The 21,473-nt window shown below is 42.5% G+C and overlaps 1 protein-coding gene across 6 annotated transcripts in view; it reads left to right on the top strand.

The window, feature by feature from the left end:
• The window catches only part of DOCK1 (dedicator of cytokinesis 1), a 645,511-nt gene that overhangs the window by 456,776 nt on the left and 167,262 nt on the right, over window positions 1-21,473 (top strand). For all 6 annotated transcript variants that reach the window (XM_053305327.1, XM_053305329.1, XM_053305326.1 and 3 more), the window contains exons 30-32: window positions 676-754; window positions 7,477-7,577; window positions 19,751-19,809. In XM_053305327.1, the coding sequence (XP_053161302.1) occupies window positions 676-754; window positions 7,477-7,577; window positions 19,751-19,809 (239 nt within the window). The remainder of the gene's footprint in view (window positions 1-675; window positions 755-7,476; window positions 7,578-19,750; window positions 19,810-21,473) is intronic.

The raw sequence follows: 21,473 nt of genomic DNA, 5'->3' as shown, positions 1-21,473 counted from the left end.
TATCGTCTATTCAAAGGACATGTCAGTTTACTAAGGCATTAGCTGACATGCTAATAACACCAATTAAACAATTTGCTGCTAAGACACTTACCTAGAAATCAGATATCTGGACACTGAAGATTGTGTATAACTATTGTCAAGAATATAGAGTTTTGTCCAGAGTCTTCTTTGAACAGAGACTTTTGTCTGTGTACCTAATGTAATCTGTTTCTCCCCCTTTTAATGAGCTAATGTATAAATTAAGTAATTATAAAAACTACACATTTCAAACCATTGTTCACTAGCTGCTTATTATTCTTAAATACATAGCTTAACGGTAAAACAATAATATTAGTACATGTGGCTTTATAAAGCCATTAATTTTAGCTTATCAGTAAATGGAATTGTTAATGATCTTTTGATGATCTCATGGTATTATTAAAGAGAAGTGATTTCATCCGAAGAATTGCTTCTGTTTCTCTTTTTCTAGAAATGCTAATTTCCTTGATTAATTTTGAGAACATCTGCATATAATTCTGCATACTTAATGATGGTGAGATCGCACTGCTTTCCAAATGACTGCAGTAGATTCTACTTTCCAGACAATCTCAGATTTATATCTAATTGGGATGCCAAACTTACAGAGGTGCCAAAGTCTTAAGTGTGTAATTATGTAATTTTCTCTTGATCTTTCAGAGTCTTCCTGCGAGCAATTAATCAGTATGCAGATATGCTAAACAAAAAATTCCTTGATCAAGCCAACTTTGAGTTACAGGTAAAAAAAATTTAATATTATCTTCATTATTTTATTTTATTTTACTTTATTTTGCTTTATTTTATAACTAATAATTTTCAGGTTAAAATGGGGCTGATCCCAAACTCCCCTCTCAATTTCTCCACAAGATTTTCAGCTAGCAAAATGCTGGGAATTTTTCAGGGACCCCTGAGAAATTATGATAAATTTCTCAGCCCACTGACAGTCACCATTTTTGCCCAGAAACTCCGCATGAAATGACCCTACATTGTGACTAATACTGATCTAATCTAAACAGGCCTCAACTCCCTCCCCAACATATCTGAGGCTGTAGCAACTGGGAAAACAGCTCTTTTCATTGATTCTTCCTAGTGTTCAGGGTTGCTGGGGGACTCTCAGTGCCCACCCCCAGCAGCTGGGGGAATCAGGGTGAGGGCCACACAATAGGTTGCTGAAATTATGACAGCTGGAGTACTGTTCACACTTATCCAAATACCCACTCTGAGTTCTCAGGTGAAGATAATGAGCCAGTTTCTGTCATTTATGCCTGAGAAATTCTAAAGAAGATATATTTGGAGAAACATAGAAACTCTCAATGTCTCAAAAACATCAGTTTTTTAAAGGGTTGTAAGGCAGTGTGGGAGCAAGGTGATGGTGAGACTTTTTAAAAAAAAGTCTCTTCAGTCTAGTGAGGAAACCTGATCTTGAAGCCTTTGATAGGTGTCAGAGGATACACTGATGTCTTGATGGTGGCAAACTCACTCAATGTCGAGCTAGTATGATGTCCAACTGGTTCAGTTTGATGGCTCAGGGTTGAACCGAACCACCTCCTGTTCGGTCTGACCCTGGACCAAATACTCCCAAATGTTTGGGGGGTTAATGAACTTCTTTTAGATTTTTTTTAAATTACCTTACTCCTCTTGGGGGAGTTCCTAGAGGCAGTGCGGGGGGTGTCCGTGGAGGTTCCCCCTCCCCCACTGGCTGTCCTTATGCCCCCCTCTGTCTGTTTTGGCTGGCTTTTCTCCCGGGCCATGCAGATGTCAAGTGTGCGGGCGCGTTGTATCCAAAATGGCCACCACGCCACCAGGAGAAGGTCAAAAATCGGCCGAATAGCCAGCCAAACTTGCCGTAGGGGGACATGAGGACAGCTGGCAGGGGGAGGGGGAACCTACGTGGACACACACACCCCGCCGCCTCCAGGAAGTTCCCCGAGGGGAGTAAGGTTAAAAAGTTATCTAGCTATCTATCTATTTTTACTAAAAGAAGATCACAAACCACTCTACCAGATCGGACCGAACTGCGGCGGGGTGTGTGTGAGTTCGGTTGGGTTCGAGGCCAGTTCAGACTCGAACCGAACCGGGCCAGCTGATTCCGTGCACATTCCTAGTGTAAAGGACTTCCTTGGTCAGAGTGCTTAGTGTTCCTGCATTTCGTTAGAGCCAGATTATGGTCCGTAGGTTAAATTTCTATCTGCCATCCTTCAGGTTGCCACTTCAGTCCCTTCTGGGCTAAATCCCTTGCTTTCTAGCTTTTGGCCTGGTTTTGAGGTGGAAATTGCTTTGATCACTTTAGTGGATGACATGCACTGGAAGATGGACAGGGAAAGTGCAACCTTGTTGATTCTTTTGGACCTCCCAGTGGCTGTTAGTACAATTGACCATGATATTTTTCTGAATCACCTGAAAGGAATGGGAATGGGGGCTGCAGTCATTCTGTGCCCAGAAGGTGGCTCTGCCCCTTGGCCTTTGGGGTACCATAGGGTACCATCTTGTCTTTCACGATGTTTAACATTTACATGAAACTGTTGGTAAAGTTATGCACAGATATGGACAAGGGAGTCGTAAGTATGCTTATGACACCCAGCTCTATATCTCATTTTCATCTGATCCAGGGAAGGCAGTGGTAGCTGTGAACCATTGTCTGTCAATGGTGAGGTTCTGTGGGGAACCAGGGAAAGCAAGCTCAGATTTAATCCAGAAAAGGTGGCAGTTCTGTTGCTGGAAAATCTGCCAACCTGTAAATTGGTGCACAACTGATCCCGGACAGAGTTGCATCTTCTGAAAGACCAGGTTAACTGTTTGGAGTTGCTCCTTGATCTGGGGCTCCTAATGGAAGCCCAAGCATCAGCACCAGTTAGGCATATATTTTACTATATTTGACTGGGTCCTCAGCTGCATCAATTTCTAGTGAGGTCTGATGTGATAACAGCTATCCATGTCCTGGTCATCTGTCATGTGCTTTGCATGGGGCTGTTCTTGAAAAGTGTTCAACTGGTACTGAATGCAGCAATTCAGCTTTTAACCTGGACTGTTTATTGGGAGCATAACAACCCGACATTATGTGAGCTTCACTGCTCTGGGCCAACCAGCTTTGAAGACAGGGCATATCATGAAGAGGTGACAAACCTGGTCTGACTGAGGGAGACCAGAGTGATTCATCTTTTTTGCAAATGATATCTGAAATGGAATTGCTTAGGTAAGGGGGTGAGTCTTCAGTGACCACATTACTTATTTATTTGTTTGTTTGTTTAACTTATTTGTATACCACCCACTACTTGGCAGTTGATAGCAATAAAACAAACCAAGACATTTTAACAATTAAAAGATATAAAAAGTTTAAATAAAGATAGATAAAAAGCTTAGCTGAAGAGATGTGTCTTTAGTTGTTTCCTAAAAGCCAACTGGGATGGAGCAGTTCTAATCTCAGCAGGAAGTGCTTTCCACAGCTCTGAGGCAAACTGGAATGATATTATCACTTCAGGACATACTGGAGACCAATCTGGCAGCAGCATTCTGCACCAATTGCAGTTTCTGGACTACGTACAAAGGCAGCCCCACATAGAGTGCATTGAAGTAGTCAAGCAATGGAGGTTACCAGCCTGTGCACCACTATCTTAAGGTCGCTCACCTCCAGGAAAGGGCGCAGTTGGTGAATCAGCCAAAACTGATAGAAAGCACTCCTGGCCACCACCTCCACCTGTGGTATAAGAGAGAGGGTTCCAGAAGTATTCCCAAACTGCAAACCTGTTTTTTCTGGGGGAGTGTAACCCCATTAAGAATCGGCAGATCAATCCCATTTTCTGAACTGCGGCTTCCTACAATGAGTACCTCCATCTTGTTTGGATTCAGTCTCAGTTTGTTATTCCTCATCCACCCCATCAATGCCTCAAGGCAGGCATTTAGGGAAGTTATACCATTGCCTGATGAAGCTGACATGGAGAAATAGATTTAGGTGTCATCAGCGGACTGATAACACCCAATACCAAATCCCCTCATCTTTTCCAGCGGTTTCATGTCGATGTTAAAAAGCATTGGAGACAAAATGGAAACCAGAGGGACACCATACAAAAGCTCTTGTTTCATAGAGCAGCACTCTCCAAGTAACACTTTCTGAAATCTACCAGAGAGGTATGAGCAGAACCACTGCAAAGCAGTCCCCCCAGGTGATCCAGAAGAATACCATGGTCGATGGTATCAAAGGCCACTGAGAAAGGACCAGCAGTCATACTCCCTCTGTTAATTTGCCTTTGGAGATCATCCATCAGGCCAATCAAGGCAGTTTCCACCCCATAACCTGCCCATTAGCCAGTTTGAAATGGGTTTAGATAATCTGTTTCATCCAAGACTGCTTGGAGTTGAGAGGCAACCTTCTCAATCATCTTGGCCAACCAGGGAAACTGGAGACAGGCCTATAATTACTTAACTCTGGGGGATCAAGTATAGGTTTCTTTAAAAGAGGACTAATAATCGCCTCCTTTAAAAAAAGAAGCATCCTATCTTCCGTCAGAGAATCATTTATGATCTCGGCCAGGCCCTCTCCAACAATCTCCCTGCTTGATAATAAAAGCCATGTCAGTCAAGAGAACAGGTGGTAGGACACGCAATTCCAAGCAGCTCGTTCACATCCTCAAGAGTCACAAACTGAAACTGATCCAATATAACCACACAAGAGGAGTTACTGGATACCTCTGCTAAAGACCACCAATGGAATCCAGGTCGGCTTGAGAGAGATACTGGAGATTTTGTCCACAAAAAACTCATCAAAAGCTTCACAGCAGCTAACTGATGGCTCCAAAGCCAGAGTGGAAGGGGCCTGTAGTTCATTCAGTTTATTTTCAGTCGCTGATCAGGAAGCAGCTAACTGATGGCTCCAAAGCCAGAGTGGAAGGGGCCTGTAGTTCATTCAGTTTATTTTCAGTCGCTGTATAAATCTCCTCACCAACTGTAACAATTCTGGTTGACATGAACCTTTGGTGCAATACATGCAGCAAAGAATTGCTTCTTTGCTGCACATATTGCCAGAGCATAGGTCTTTAATTTTGCTCTGTGCTGCAGTCTGTTGGATTCGAGTCGAGTCCTTCTCCATTTGCATTCTAGTCATCTACCTATCCGCTTCAGTTCCTGTAGTTCTTCCGTATACCATGGAGCTAATTTAAAAGTGGGTCGAAAAGGATTCTTAGAAGCATTAGAGTCTGTCACCCTAGTGAGCTCATTATTCCAATGTTCCACCAGGGTGTTAACAAGATCACCAGCAGAGCCAACATTAAAACCCTCCAAGGTTTCTTGGAATCCTATTGAATCCAATAGCCTCCTCAGGTGGACCATCTTAATAGGCCCTTCACCCCTGCAGAGGTGACTACCGGCTGTAAATTGAACCTTCACAAGGTGGTGGTCAGTCCATGATAATGGGGAAATCATAGGCGTCCCCACCCATGGAACACCTCCTTGATCAGAGCAAATACCAAATCGAGCTTGTGACTAGCAACATGTGTCGGACCTGAGATCCCTTGGGAAAGGCCCGTAGTTGTCATGGCCGCTATAAACTCCTGAGCTGCTCCTGACAGTTCAGTCTCAAAGTGAACATGGAAGTCACCCACCACCATCAACCTAGGCATCTCCAATGCCAACTCTGCAGCCAAATCTGACAGCTCAGTTAGGATTCTGTTGGGCAGAGGGGTGATTGGTACACCAACAGAAGTCCCAAACTATCTCTGGTCTTAAGATTCAGTTACATACACTAAATATATGCAGGTGCTCTGACAGGGATCCTGCTAAGGGATATGTTGTTCTTATAAACCACAGCCATTTCACCTCCCCACCCATGTCCTCCCACTTGCTCCACAACAACGTATCCTGTAGGGAGAAGCTGGGACCAAACTGGGCCACTAGCCTCTCCCAACCAGGTCTCTATAATTTATTTATTTATTTGATTTCTATATAATGCATGCCAGATTGTCTCCCTCATCCACAATCAAATATGCATAATTTCTGATTTGTTTTGAACTGACCTGGCATTGCAAAGGAGCAAGGTGAGGCTCAGCGGTAGTTGGCACTGCTCCCCAAGGTCCAAGTGCTGACAGGGCAGCTGGAAGGGGAAACTGCTATTAGGTTTCTGTTTTCCCTTCCCCTGTAATGGCCTGCTGACCTGCCAGTGCTCTTTCTTCTGTGCCCCACAATCACTGGAATAGCTGCCCCCTGCTGAGGAACCATACCCCACCTCTTCATTCAACCCCACCTCTCCATTCCCTAATAAGCTGAGACACATCCTTCAGATAAACTATCAGAGAGACAGTCCCAAGACCAGCCTCCAGTCTTAAAAAAAAAAGAAAAAGATACTACCCCCTGCCTTCGGTCTTACACCAAAGGCCCAGCCACCCAAGGCTGGCCCCCTTCAGGGGGGCACTCCTAACTTGGACTGTTTCTCAGGAGGCAATTGAGAAATGTAACTCAATATGGGACTTACCGCTGAGTTATTGATCAGTCATAAAATGGTTGGAGAAAAATGGTTGCATAAATGTACCATAAAAATTGCTGAGTCACACAAAATAACTTGGATGCATGTCTGTTTTTCTAGACCTTTATATTCTCTCCCTGGTCTAGTAGTAATCATGTCTAACTTTAGATATTGCATTTCCTCCCACCAGCAAAGAAGGTCTGTGCTGGTCGTAGGAAGGACCACGGATGCATATCTGTTTATCATATGCCTTTATATTAATAGTCACATGCTGTGCTTTGATGGTTTAAAAAAAAACATACACAGATTGTTAATAACTGAATTTTAAAAAGTTAAACCTTGAATATGTTAAAAGATATTACATTTCTTTCCATTTAAATAAAGTGTAAGACCAACTTTTGTCCTTGATTCTGATTTTATCCAAAGTCTATTTTGTCCTGATAAGATCATGAGGGTTCTAATTAATTGGAATATACATTAAACTTTTCTTCAAGAAAAAAATCAATAAAAATAGAATAATTTATTATTTATTTATTTGACAGGGCATGTTCAGAAACATTGCTGCTGTATGCAGATCTATAGCTGCACTTCAAATCTTTTATGCTGCATGCATTTTTCAGAGTTCCATAGAACCATAAAGAACAGTCCTTCATAGCTGTGTCCCTTTCTACTTTTGAGAAAGCTAGTAATTTTCTTTGACTTTATGTACAGCATAAATAGCACTCGTGAATTCGCCTTCCATTTTGCTTGAATCATCAAAAAGCTTTTTGATTTCAATATTTGTGCAGATGGGCAAGTTTGTTTAATCAAAATTGTGTGCAATGCAGGGATATGCAAATATATTTATGCATATAAATTACACATTGAGAAAATACTTTGAGTTAAGATATTTCAGACCTGTATTTTAGACTTTGAATCAGTTGAAAAGGTGGGATAGAAATATTTTAAACAATCACTCACTCAATCATTCAATAAAGACTGACAATTCTTGTGATTTTTGTGACCTTCAGCTTTGGAACAACTACTTCCACCTTGCTGTTGCTTTTCTAACACAAGAGTCGCTACAACTGGAGAACTTTTCAAGTGCTAAAAGAGGCAAAATACTTAACAAGTAAGTTGTACTCCAAGTATAAAATCATGAACAAGAGCCTGATAGTTTATTAGCATAATATTATCTTAGCTGCTTAGAAAATTCAAGATGCATTGAGATGCAATCATAGCATGATGAAAGGTTAGTGTGGAACCCTGAATCAAGTATTTACCATATTCTTTAGACTCAAGTCAAGATCAAAAATTATAGGATAAAGCAAATGTTTATCTTAAATTATTTTTAGATGGAAGACAGTTCAGAATTAACATATTAAAAAAACCCAATTTTAAAAACCACTTTAGCTTTTTTGCTTTTTCTAATCTCATTTCATGAGTATACATTATTGCCTAATTCCTAAAGGTCTTTTGTAGCTAATCTTCATAACTGCTGTGAATTTCAGTGTGATATTTCCAAAGAATGTTTTGTTGCATAGCCACAAACTTGTATCATGTCTTGGTTAAATGGGATTACCCTGCCTACTTTTGGACAGGGAATGTACTCATTTTATTATAAATTTCATAGCAAATAAAACTTGTCAAACGACATGCTGCACTGGTTATAAGAATGAAGGTTTGTCACTTGTGTTTAAATTACCTTCAATTTTATTTTAATATAAGCTATAATGATTCTAAATCTACTTACTTACATAAGCTAGTTTTAATGATTTTACTAGGACTTATTCATATGTATGTATTTCAATTGAGCCTGATCTTTCCTGACTGCTTCCTGCCACTGAGCAAGACCAAAAAAAAAAAAAAAAAAGGTTTGTGGGTATTAAATAGTTTAAGCAAGGAACAAAACAAATGGCAAACGTGTGTACTGCATGTTTGCCACTTACATGCAGTATACAGGAACAATATGATCCAAAGCTCAAAATTTGATAATGCTAAGGAGATCAGACACATTATGCGAAGACCCAGCTCCCTTGAGAAGTCCATAATGCTGGGGAAAGTTAAAGGGAAGAGAAGAAGCGGATAACCAGCAGCAAGGTGGATGAACTCGATTACAACAGCAATGAATGCACCACTGAGAGACCTTAAAGGCCAAGTTGAAAATTGATCTTCCTGGAGAGATCTATGTGGTTGCTAAGAGTCGACACTGACTTGATGGCGCTTAATCAATCAATCAAATAACGGAGATCACATTTTCATCTCCCTGCTTGTTTTGAAGTTCTCACCATAGCCCCTGGGATTAACCACAGTTTAAAACCTTCTGAACTTGGTTAGCCAGGTACCTTGAAAGTGTGACCTGGAAGAAGCAGTGATTGTCGCACTGCTGCTAGGGGTGGAATATGCACTAGCAGTAGGTGCTCCAGCACCCTCATCCTGAGTGCCTTTCCTCTGCTTGCCTAACCTCTACAACCTGGAGGTCCCACCACTGGGTAGCTCACCAGGGGTGACAGCTTTGCCCCTCGTCCTTGGGTCATAGGACAAAATATACCCAAGGGTGTTGTGAACTAATCCACCATTCCACTCCTCAGCCGACCTACCAAGGTGATTCCTTCCTCAGTGGTCAGCATGATCTGGAGCTCACCTATCATTTTCTCAAGGAGATGAATAGAGGGCAAAGCCTGGCTCAGTGTTGCTGTCTCATGGTAATACAGAACGAGTACCAAGACAACCTTGTAAACAGCACCCAGTCCTGGTTAGACAGGTCTCACACTTCTAAGCCATACCTTTTTGTCAGGCTGTGGATGACTGCCTCTTGCTCCTGCATGCAAAAGAAAAGTAGAGTTCCACCGGGTCAGAACATCCTGAGGGATCAGATATTTGTGATGTTGGCAGCATTGATCAGGAACTTTGGGCGATGGTCTGGCTGCCCGGTCAGCCATTCCTCCACCTGGCAATTCATGGCCATTGACAGCTCAACTTCTGTGTGCTTGGTGTTGAGCACCCCCACATGCAGCACAGCCCACCTGTGCTTCGCTTTATGGGAGGGGCTGGCTATGCCAACAGTACCAGCTGTCCCCTCACTCTCTTGCCCCCACCAGTGCACCATGAGGGACAGGAAAGTAGCATTCCTCCCACTGGGAGTGGTCCACAGATCCGCAGTGATATACATGCTGGTGTCAGATGCTGCTGTGACATGGCCTCCCTGAGGGTACTTGGATGACCAGCCATTCCAGATGGTAGAGAATGCTAACTTCTGCTGGCTGTTTTCCCCAAGCACCAAAGTGATCATCTCCCCAATGGTCCAGGTGATGAGATGAGGCTCTGGGCGACCAGACTGACTGCCCCCAACATACAGGCAATTTCCCCTGCTTCAGAGCAGGAGCAGCTGCCTTGCCACTAGCCGAGAATACATCAGGCCTATGGCTGCCAAAAGGAGCAGGGACCCCCTGGTGATGACATTGCAGATGCTGCAGCATCCCCATCATTCCCAGACACTTGGGATTCTTCCCCCTGCTCACCTGTTATGCAGTGGGTACACACAGCATGGAGTGGATTACTAGGGCAGCGCTCAAAGTGGTCCCACACCATGCTGCTCTCGGTGCAGGAATGTTTTGATGGTAGTAGTACTCGGCCTGCTGGTTCATTCTGAGGGCTGCTGCCACCACCACCCTCTATTCGGGGCTGAGAAGGTCCAGAAACAACAGGAAATACTTCCTCCTGCTCTTCCTCAGTCTCAGACAGGGGGGGTCACATCAATGGGGATTGGGGAGATGGAGAGTGCCATCTGGCTGGGATTGCAGCTGGTGACACCACCTCCTCTGCTGCCACAGGAAGAAGAGCTTCTTCACTGACAGGGGAGGACCTTCCCTCTACTTCCACCTCAGCTGCCACAGGAGGCTGTGCTGCAGGGTCAGGCTCCTCCCAATAGGAGAGTCTGCATGCAATACATCAGTGGGGACAGCTCAGGGAGTAGGCTCCCTCTGGCCATTGCCTGCCTTGACCAGCCCTGCTGTCTGCCACTCTGCTGCTAGCTCTGCTTTACATTCTCCTGGACATCTTAGGGTTGTTGTTGTTTTTTAAATGAAGTAATCACTATCCATGGAGGGGGGATGGAGAAGGAGCATGTTTAAGGGGGTCGGGGTGGTGTATTTATGTTCTGTGTGCCACACACAGCACTACCTATAGCACCGTGGTGCCACAGAGAAGGTTACAAAAATTAAATCCCCAGAAATAAAGCAGCAGGCTTTATTTGGGGGGAATTGTTTTTAGAGGGTGACAAGCAACAATGGGGGAAAGTACAAGGGAAGGGGATTAGTGTGGCCTTTCTCTAACCCACCCCTCCTCACCTACAATCCTGCCACCTTATCCCTCTCTTCCCCAAACAACCTGACCGAGGTGCGTGGCTGGGTCGCACCTATCTGGCATTGGTTGAGGGCTTCCAGCAACATCTTCAGCTGGAGTTTGCCAGGTGTCACTCTCGGAGGCACACTTGGGCCAAGCAGACACTGGTACTCAACAGCTGGGGAGAGAGCAGGTGGGCACAAATCAGGCACCTACCCACCCACCTGAACAAACAAAACTAAACAAACATAGTACCTTTTTCCCCACTGAAAAAAGATACAGAGGGAGCCTGGCAAGCTGGGCACCACACATCAGCCTACAAAAATAAAAAATTAATCCACCAGGCACGGGCAGGCAGTACACAGATAGCAGCAGCAAAGGTGGCAGCAGGGCTGCAAATAACTATCTGTCTATCTATCTATCTATCTATCTATCTATCTATCTATCTATCTATCTATCTATCTAACCAACCAACCAACCAACCCACCTGCATCCACAGCAGTTATAAGACAAAGCAAATACAAGGAATAAAATTCCAAGCAGCACCCAGTTAAAGGTGCTGGTACAATTTGAATAAAATTTGAGGGGGGAAACAATAGCACACCAGTTTCTAAAGGGGGGTGGCTTCAAGCAAAGCAATGAGAGAGAGAAAGAATCCACAAGGAAATCAAATCCAAACACAGCACCCAGTTAAGCCACTGGTCTGCTTACTGTTTTAAAATAATTGAGTGGGGGAGGGGGGACTGCAGTGCTCTCACACACATGAAAGTAACTTGGTGTGACTTTATTAAAGTCAGTGAGTTTAATAACTAATAACTAAAGTTTTTAAAGTCACTCAGTATGGGGCTGGCTAGAAGCAAGAAAAATAAAACAAAATTCCAAGTAGCACCCAGTTAAAGGCACTGGTGCTGCTGATACAATTTTTTTTAATGCAGGGTGGAAATAAAGCAGTTGGTAGGCACTGCAATTAAAAGGCTTCCCCAGCCAAAACACTTGATTTGAAGGATACATAGCAAACCAAGAAGCATGGAGATGTCAAGTCAATGGGAAGCCAGTTCCAGGAGACCATTTTCATATTGAAAAACATGGAGATAAAATGGCGTCCACTAAGAAAATCGCTAGGAATTGATTCACACAAATTGAGGCTGATTTGATTCAAGAACAAATCAGCCCCTTTATTTAAGGGGTGACTTGATTCATTTTGGGATTTTGCCACCTAGGGGAAATAGAGGTGCCAATTACTTAACAATGTCGCACTTTTCTGAATTTCGGGTCTCATTTGCTCGGGCTCGGTTAAATGTGTTGCCCTCTTCTCTTTTGGAATGGAGGTATGCTAAAGACCAGTCTGCCATGGTTTTTTGCCCTTGTGGTGCTGGCCTCATGGAAACTGTCACCCATGTTCTGCTATATTGTTCTTTGTATCGGGATGCTAGAGAAGAACTTATTTCCCCTTTGTTACTCAAATTTCCTGGGAGGTGCAAGCATTTTTATACATATTACTGTCTCACGGATGTAAGCTCTGAGATTACAAAAATTGTAGCAAAAATTTTTTATATTGCCATTAGGTTAAGGTCACAATTAAGTGCTTAACTGTGGGAGCTGTTTATGCTTTTTAAACTAATTTTTTTTATGAATTTATGTACTTTTTATGAATTTATGTACTTTGTTTTATTGTGTTTTAGTATTGTTGTATTGGATATGTTTGTTATTTCTATTTCTGCTGGCCAATGGCTGTAATAAAATTGATGATGATGGGTGACTTGATTCACGAATGAATCAGTGAATTGCCCCGATTCGCGGCAGATAGAGCCTCTAGCGAATCAATTTGCACACCCCTAGTTAAGATATGAAGCTTGGTAATAGTCTATAGCTATATTCAGAAAACTAGACACAGGAAATGTACATCTGTCAGAAATATTAGATTCCATTTGCAAATCATTAACTCATTTGGTACTTCAGCTGTTATGCTTTGTTACCGGTTCAGGTTAATAAAGTTTTACATAAAAATGTGATGCACCTAAACCAGTTCATGCTGGAAAATTTAAAAATTCACATTACAGTGCTAATTTGAAAAATAAGGAGGGACAAGCTAATGGATTTAATTTGACTAGCTTCTTCTTGCATCTTGGAACTATCTTTTTTAGGTTGCTGCACTCTCCACTGTCTAGGCCTAATAGTAATCTGCAGCCTTTTTGTAACTTTTGTAACATAAGCTGACATAGTGTGAAGGTGAGAAAGAAATGTTTCAGCAACTAGTCAAACAGCTTAGCTGAGCACTGCAGCATAAGGAATACATTATTGCAGTGTAGAGAAACAATGTACAGTGATAAGGCAGTTCACGCTAATAGTTAGGGGCATGTTAAAACCAAGCTTCTAAGAAGAGATAGGAGGCATCTGTAGATTTCATATATTTTCCACATACAATTATAATTAAGATGAACAGCTTGGTTTTTGAGACACAATTGCTTATTAAAATTAGCTAAATTGTAGAGCTCTGTGATAAGTTTCACAAATTATTATTTTTCACATAATCAGTTATACTGTAGGCAATGAACTGAGAAAGTAAATTGTTTGGAAACCAATAAAGGCATGTGGTTGAAGCGTAATATGATATTTACTTGTGGAAGAAATATCTCTTCTACCCCACTAGGATGTAAATGATCACTTCATCCAATATAAAAAGCTCTTTTTGAGTTTTAATTAGCCTTCTAAAAATTTGTATAGAATTTTTCTTCTTTGTGTTAAACATCAGCAGGCTTTTTAAAAAAGACAAGTAGTTTAACTGTAACCCATGTTAATATAAAGAAGAACCAAGGCCAATACTGGTGTTTCTAATTTTTTTAGGGTGAATAAACAAAACAAAATATACAAATCAGATTTACAGGACCTAATTTGGGGAACTCTAAATCAACTAAATGAGTGGTAATTCTCCTCTCCCCACCTTTCAAAAGGAGATTGATTGTGTTCTAGTCTACAGTAGCCCATACTGATATACTACTTAACCGTGATTGGGACTAACCATGGTTTATTGCTTTAACAGTTGTTAAGAATCCAAGCATATAGGCACATTCAGGCATTTAGGCCACATTCACACATAATGTGGAGCCGTGGGTCCAATGGATCCACTGTTCTGCTTCTCCCCCTCCCCCCACCCTGCTCTCCTGTCCAAATTTGGATGTAATGGAGAGCAGGACCTCTGCAGTCAGGGAGACTGCAGAGAGGAGGGGGAACAGGCTGTGCAGGCATCCTTCTTGCATTAAAGACAAGCCAGTCACAGATGGAGAGAAGGAGGAAACTCCTCCCTCGATTCTGGTTCCTGATAGCCAAGCCTACAGTTCTACATGTTCACATATGACAACCTAAATTGTTGTCATCATTGTACATTCACAAGTAATGCAGGCTGTGGCAAATCTCAGGTTTGAGCGGTGAAACTCACTACAACCCAAGGGTTCAAATTGGAGTTTAGAAAAGAAAACCTAGGGTCATGCAGAACCGGAGTTTCCTGCATTCTGACATACAGGTTTGGCCACCTCTGACCCCTTAAACTCCAGTTTTGTGTTACGTGCAAATGGGGAGAGTGTAAAACCATGGGTTAGCTTGCTGAGCATAAATCCTACCCTCAGATGGCTACTTGGAGATAGCTGCAACACCATCTTGTCAGCTTGCTAGCAAGGGGCTTGAGAGAGAAGGAGAGGCCATGTCTTAGCCATGTAAGGCTAAGCCATGTAAGGCTAAATGTAACACTTAACCATAGTTAATACGCACATCAGATGATGGTCAAACAATGGTTTGTGGCTCATCCTTTACCATTCTCTAGATATTTCAGATTTCAAGCACTGATAATGTTCTTAGGGCCACTTAAGAAGATACTCAGGACTAATTCACATATTTGTTCAGTAAAGGGTGTCAGGTCTTTCAGACCACACACAGTGATATCCAGATATTGACCAGAGTGCACACTTGAAAGGTTAATTATGCAAATGACCGAGAGTTTTAAAAGTTCAAGACTGAGTATTATTTCTTTTCTTTCTTATGTGGGGGGAGTTAATGGGAATCTTTTAGCAATTAAGCAGTTTAATTCTTTAGTGGATGCAACCAGTTTATCCTGTTATTCTCTAGTGTCCCAAATCTCTTTACAGTTGTACTTTTTCATTGTAGCATTTTCTTTTTCAGCAAGGAAGAACCACATGGGGATATAATAAAAGTGTTAACTAACAGCTACCTCTAAAGTCAAAGAATCCACATAATAGCATCCAAACCAGCACAAAAAAAGTTTTAAAACAAAATATTCCAGTGTCTTATGGTTTCCAATCTGTACATTGCATCCTCATAAATGTCCTTTGCTATGCATCTTCTCACCGATATCTTACATAAAGGGCAGCTGGGAAAAGAGATACCTAGGCAAATGCCAGTTACACTTGCACACACAGACCCTTCTTCTCATATATGGAAAGAGAACCAAATACAAAGAGAAACAGTGTGAAAGTCTAGTGGTGCTTTGTTTCTAAAGCTTGGTCTGGGAAATTTATTTTATTTTATTAATTTATATACCACCCTTACTAAAGTGGCTCGGGACGGTTTACATTTAAATCAAACACACATATTAAAACAATATAAAAAAATTAAACCAGATTAAAACTAAAATTAAAACTATAGATCATTAAAAGCTAGGCTAAAAAGATGGATCTTTTAGGCTCTCTTGAAGGCCTCTAAGGAAGACTCTAATATCCATGGGGAGCACGTTCCACAACCCAGAGGCGACAACTGAGAAGGTCACCAGATGAACTGGTGTCACCCAAAGGCGGACCCCTCCTGATAATCTTAATGAGTGGTAGGAATCTTGTAGAGAAAGGCACTCTCTCAGATAACCTGGACCTAAGCCATTCAGGGATTTATAGTTAATAACCAGCACTTTGTACTTTACCCAGAAACATGTCGGCAGCTGGTGCAACTGTTTAGGAACAGGCATAATGTGGACTCTCTGGGATACCCCAGGGACCAGTCTGGCTGCCACATTTTGAACTAACTGAAGTTTTCAAACTACGCACAAAGTCTGCCCTACATAGAGAGCATTGCAGTAGTCCAAGTTGGGGATTACCAGCTGGTGTACTACTCTTTTCAGGCCATTCTCCTTAAATAACAGGTGGAGTCGTCTAATCCAGGGATTCTCAACATTGGGTCCCCAGATGTTATTAGACTTCAACTCCCATAATCCCCAACCAAAGGCCACTGGGGCTGGGGATTATGGGAGTTGAAGTCCAATAACATCTGGGGACCCAATGTTGAGAATCCCTGGTCTAATCAATCGCAGCTGGTAAAATTACTCCTGGCCACAGCCTCAAGCTGAGGCACCAGGGTAAAACATGGGTCCAAGAGCACTCCCAAGTTTCTAACCTGTTCTTTCTGGAGTAGTGTAACCTTTTCCAGAATAGAAAATGATCTGTCTTGCAGATTATAACCCCCAACAATGAGCACCTCCATCTTGCTCTGATTCAGTTTCAGTTTATTATTGCTCATCTAGCCCATTACTGCCTGTAGGCAGGCATTTAAGGAGCTAATGCCATTTCCTGATATTGATGACAAGGAGAAATAGATTTGGGTGTCATCAGCATACTGATAATGCCTAACACCAAATCCCCTGATGTCGTCATCCAGCGGTTTCATGTAGATATTTAAAAGCATTGGTAACAGAATGGAACCCTGAGGGACTCTATATAGTAGTTCTCATTCTGAAGAGCAGCTGTCACCAAGCACTACCATCTGGAATCTACGGAGGATATAGGAGTGGAACCTCGGTAAAACAATGCCTCCTATCCCCAAATCCCTCAGGCAATCCAGAATGATACCATGGTTGATGGTATTGAAAGCCGCTGAGAGATCCAAGAGAACCAGCAGAGTCACACTCCCTCTCTCAATTCCCTGGCAAAGGTCATCTATCAGGCCAACCAAAGCCGTCTCAACCCCGTAGCTCGCCCTAAAGCCAGTTTGAAATGGGTCTAGATAAAGGGTTTCCTCCACAGCCACTTGCAGCTGATCAGCCACCACCTTCTCAATTATCTTACCCACCCATGGGAGGTTGGAGACTGGCCTATAATTATCTATCACCACAGGATCCAGAGTGGGCTCCTAAAGAAGGGGTCTAACCACTGCCTCCTTCAAACAAGGTGTCATCCTGCCCTCCCACAGTGAGGTATTAATGATATCAACTAGGCCAGCTCCAGCAACCTCCCTGCAAGGTGAAATCAGCTATGTTGGGCAAAGTTCCAAATAGGTAGTAGGCCATACCGCTCCAAGCAGCTTGTCCAGATCCTCAGGAGTCGCAAACTTGAACTGATCCAATCTAATCTTGTAAGAGGAATTGCTGAACACCTCCCTAACTGGCCTTGCAGAAATATTGGAGTCCAGATCAGCCCAAATGTGAGAGATTTTATCTGCAAAGAACTCATTGAAAACTTTGCAGAATGAGACAGTGTTTTCGGGAAAAGATTTGAAACAGAAGTTAAACCCCTAATAATCCAGAACAGCTCTGCTGGATGAGAACTTGCAGACATAATACACGCAGAATAAAATTGCTTCCTTGCTGCATATATTGCCACAGCATAGGCCTTCAAATGGGCTTTATGCTGTGTCTTCTCACATTCAAGATGAGCACTCCTCCCTTTGTGCTCCAGTCCTTGCCACTTTAACTCTTGTACAGTAGCTCTCAACTATGGAGCTGATCTTGAAGTGGGATGGAGAGGATGCTTAGGAGTGATAGTGCCTACTGCCCTGCTAAGTTCCCTGTTCTAGGTATCCACCAGGGCAGAATCACTGGCAGAACCAGCTCCAAAACTCTCCAAGGCCCTATGGAATCCTATTGGATCAAACAGCCTTCTCGGCCGGACCATTCTAATAGGTCCATCATCCCTGCAGGGGTCAGACATGGCATGAGATCAACCTTTACCAGGAAGTGGTCTGTCCATGACAATGGGGAAACTACAGGAGACCCCAAGCATGAAACACCACCCTGATCCAAGCAAAAGACCAAATCCAGCATGTGACCAGCAACATGCATAGGTCCTAGGACTAATTGGGACAGGCCATAGTTGTCATGGCTGCTATGAACTCCTCAGCAACACCAGACAAGTCAGTCTTAAAGTGGACCAAAAGGCTGGGTGACTCCAACACCAACTCAGCGACCAGCAATGCCAGCTGTTAAGCAGCAGGGTGGATGGTACACCAAAAGAATCCCCAATCTATCCTGAGTCTAAGGTTCTCTCACAGGGATCCACAGCCACTTATGGACCACAGCCACTCCACCCCTCTGCCCACTTCCCCATACCTGCTCAGCAACAGAGTACTCTGGGTGAAGAAGTTGAGCCCACACAGGACAATTAGCTTTCCCCAAACCAGGTTTCTGTCTAGGGTGGCTCCTTCATTCATGATCACATAATGGATTGTTTCAATCTTATTTTGAACTGACCTGGCATGGTTAGGTTCAGTGGGGAGTTGGAACGACTCTCTGAGGCCTGGAGCTGACAGAGCAGCCAGAAGGGAAAACAGTAATTAAATTAGTGGACTCCCTTCCCCTGTAACAGCTTGATCCTCTATTCCCCAGCACTACTGAAATAGCTGCCCCAATCTCACTGAACGTGCCCCCTGCTCCACCCTTAACAAGAGAACCCTGATACATCCCTGTGAGCAGCCTGGCACAAATCACCAAAACCAAAACTGAAGGACCTTGAGCATAACTTGAGAAAGGTCCTACACCAAAGTTTGGCCCTTTAGTTTGGAAATTAAATCAAGCTTCCTAAATTTGTTCAAGTGGGCTCTTTTGATGACCTTTTGTTGTTTCTCTACTGGTTCTCATTTATTATTTTTATATCTCATAAGAACACAAGAACAGCCCTGCTGGATCAGGTCCAAGGCCCATCTAGTCCAGCATCCTGTTTCATACAGTGGCTTACCAGATGCCACTGGAAGCCTACAGGCAGGAGTTGAGGACATGCCCTCCCTTCTGCTGTTACTCTCATGCAACTGGTACTCAGAGGCATCCTGACTTTGAGGCTAGAGGTGGCCTATTGCCCTCTGACTGGTAGCCACTGATAGACCTCTCTTCCATGAAGTTATCCAAATGCCTCTTAAAGCCTTCCAGGTTGTTGGCTTTCATACTTTCAGGTATATGAACTTGTTTCTCCCAGATCCCTGCATGCATTCATTTCTCTGTATTCTGTCAGTATCAAATTCAAAATAGATTATTTCCTGCTTCTGAATCAGTTTTCCACAAGGCTTCTGGACATTTTGTGTTTAGTTCTGTTATGGTATTACAGCAGGTGTCATGGTAGTTAAAATTCCTTATAACTCCTCATTCATGTGATTTGGATGTCCTTGATACCTGCTGGATATGGTGCTTCTCAGTTCATTTTCTAGGACAGTCAATGTATGCTAAAAATATGCATAAAAATAAAATATTCCTAAGGCTATGCAGTTTGTTTTCTGCAGCTATTAGGGACTGAGAAATGGATAATACTCTCATTAATCTACACAACCACCCCCACACTCCCAAGGGACAGTTATGTAATATGCCGATAAGGCAAAGTGAAATTCCCACAGGTGAAACGTTTACAGAAAAAGCAGTATAGAGTGGAGCTCCTTTCTTCCTTCAAGCCTGAAAGAGAAATACAGATGTTATACTGGGAGTTGGCATGCTTAAGTTTTGGGGGTTTTAATCATTCCTTTCTATGTGGTTTGGGAACGTCATTTAATCTTCTGCAGCCTTTTTCCCATCCATAACAATACTTGTATTGCCTAACAAACATGTTTAATTAAGTGGATTAAATTATTCAATGATGTAGGGTATATTAGAATATTAAATAACTAGCCTAACTTATAGTCTTGGTGGAAAATTTTGACAACTGAATTACAATATTGAAAAGTGAAATATTTTAAAAAGAAGTATTAAGAGATTTTCATTTTTCCTAGGTATGGTGATATGAGGAGACAAATTGGTTTTGAGATCCGAGATATGTGGTATAACCTGGGTAAGTAAGAATGCCATTATCTGATCTTTTATTATCTGAATGGCATACCTATTTGTCTAAACGTCTGATTACCCAAATATTTTGCAAGCTTCTAGCACATCCATTTCAATAATTTTTTCTGCAGCTGTCATTCAGGGCCAGTTCTTACATAAAAGCTGCCATATGGAAGCCAATGTGGCAGCCATAATGTAAGAATTGGTCATGATTAGTAAAACTCTTATTTGAATACATTAGCCAACATCCAGACTATAATTGCATGCTCTGAAAAACATTCTGCATGCCTGTGCAACTGGAGAGAAGCCTTCCCCCAATCTCCCCTTTGCTCTGCAGCCCGCTAGCTTCCTAAAAATATGGCCCTAAGGGTTGTGCGGCCCTCAGGGACATCTTTTTGGGAGACCCCATGGGCTTCAGATGGATGGGGAGATTGGCAAATATTGCCTCTGCAATATTCACCTCAATATTATTGCTAGATCAGTTTTTGTGGAAACATGTTTTACTGAAAGCAGTATGTAAAATCTTAATGCATAGGATGGATGGTGTTTTGGTAAGGAAGCTTGTAGCAGTTCAACATTTTTTAAAAGACAGAAATAGTTTAACCCATGTCAGTATCAAGTAGAACCACTGACAATACTAGATTTTCTTATGTTTGTTAGTGTGAAGAAATAGAACAAGATTACAAATTATATGAACATTATTTACAGTTTTATTCAACTTGAATTTACACTTTAAATTCTTGGAGCTTTAAGGGCTGGAGTAGATGCAAAATGGTGCCACAATTACTTCATGCAGTACATGAGCAAAAAATAAAAAAGCATGTACAGTAAAAGAAATTAAAAAGAAAACACTGTTTTACAAATAGGAAATGCTGAGACGGAGACAAATCTCAAGGGCAATCTGTGAATATGTGAATAGACACACCCTTTACCCCAACTAGTCTTCTATAGTAGACTACTATACTGACCCACATGTAGCAGATAAATACAGTGAACCCACAAGAGGACAAATAATTGAAGTAGCACTTCCACACTCCAGAAATGCTAGTTAGATAAGAAACATGTCACTTGAACATCAGCAACATGCTTCCAATCTAACTTGCAATGCTGGAGTGCGGATATGCTACTTCAAGTATTTGTGCTCTTGAACAAAAGCGTACACCACTAGCACTTATGCTATGAGCCCACAGCAGCTCGGATAGTTCAGCACCACCTGCATTAAGCTGTGTAACAGGTGGGTCAGTGAACACAACTCTTTCTCACCCACACAGGCACACAAATACAGAAGTAAGACCCACAGACCAGGTACATGTTTACTCAGCAGTAAGTCCCTTTTGAATTCAATGGAGCTTACTCCCACATAGGTGTGCCACAGATGCCTTCTCTCATTCTCAAATACACACACCCCCACAGCCTAGCAGGGTATGAGATAGATACTTACGCTGCTGCATACGTGCACGCACACACAGAGATTTCTGGAGGGGAGCGAGAAGCAGCTGTAGTGTGATCTAGTAGAGATATTGCTTGCAGTAGCAATGGGGGCCAGTCCTTGTAGTGGTGGTAAGTTCTTAAGATAATGGGATGGAGGGAGAAAGGAATGTGCTGCTGGAGGGACAGATTCAGTCAGAGAACTCTGTGACTCCTGTTTTAGGAATTACCAGAAGGTCACTC

The sequence above is a fragment of the Hemicordylus capensis genome, chromosome 3 (assembly GCF_027244095.1).
Source record: "Hemicordylus capensis ecotype Gifberg chromosome 3, rHemCap1.1.pri, whole genome shotgun sequence".
NCBI lineage: Eukaryota > Metazoa > Chordata > Lepidosauria > Squamata > Cordylidae > Hemicordylus > Hemicordylus capensis.
The sequence above is the reverse complement of the archived record's forward strand: the minus strand, read 5'-3'. Positions and strand labels throughout refer to the sequence as shown.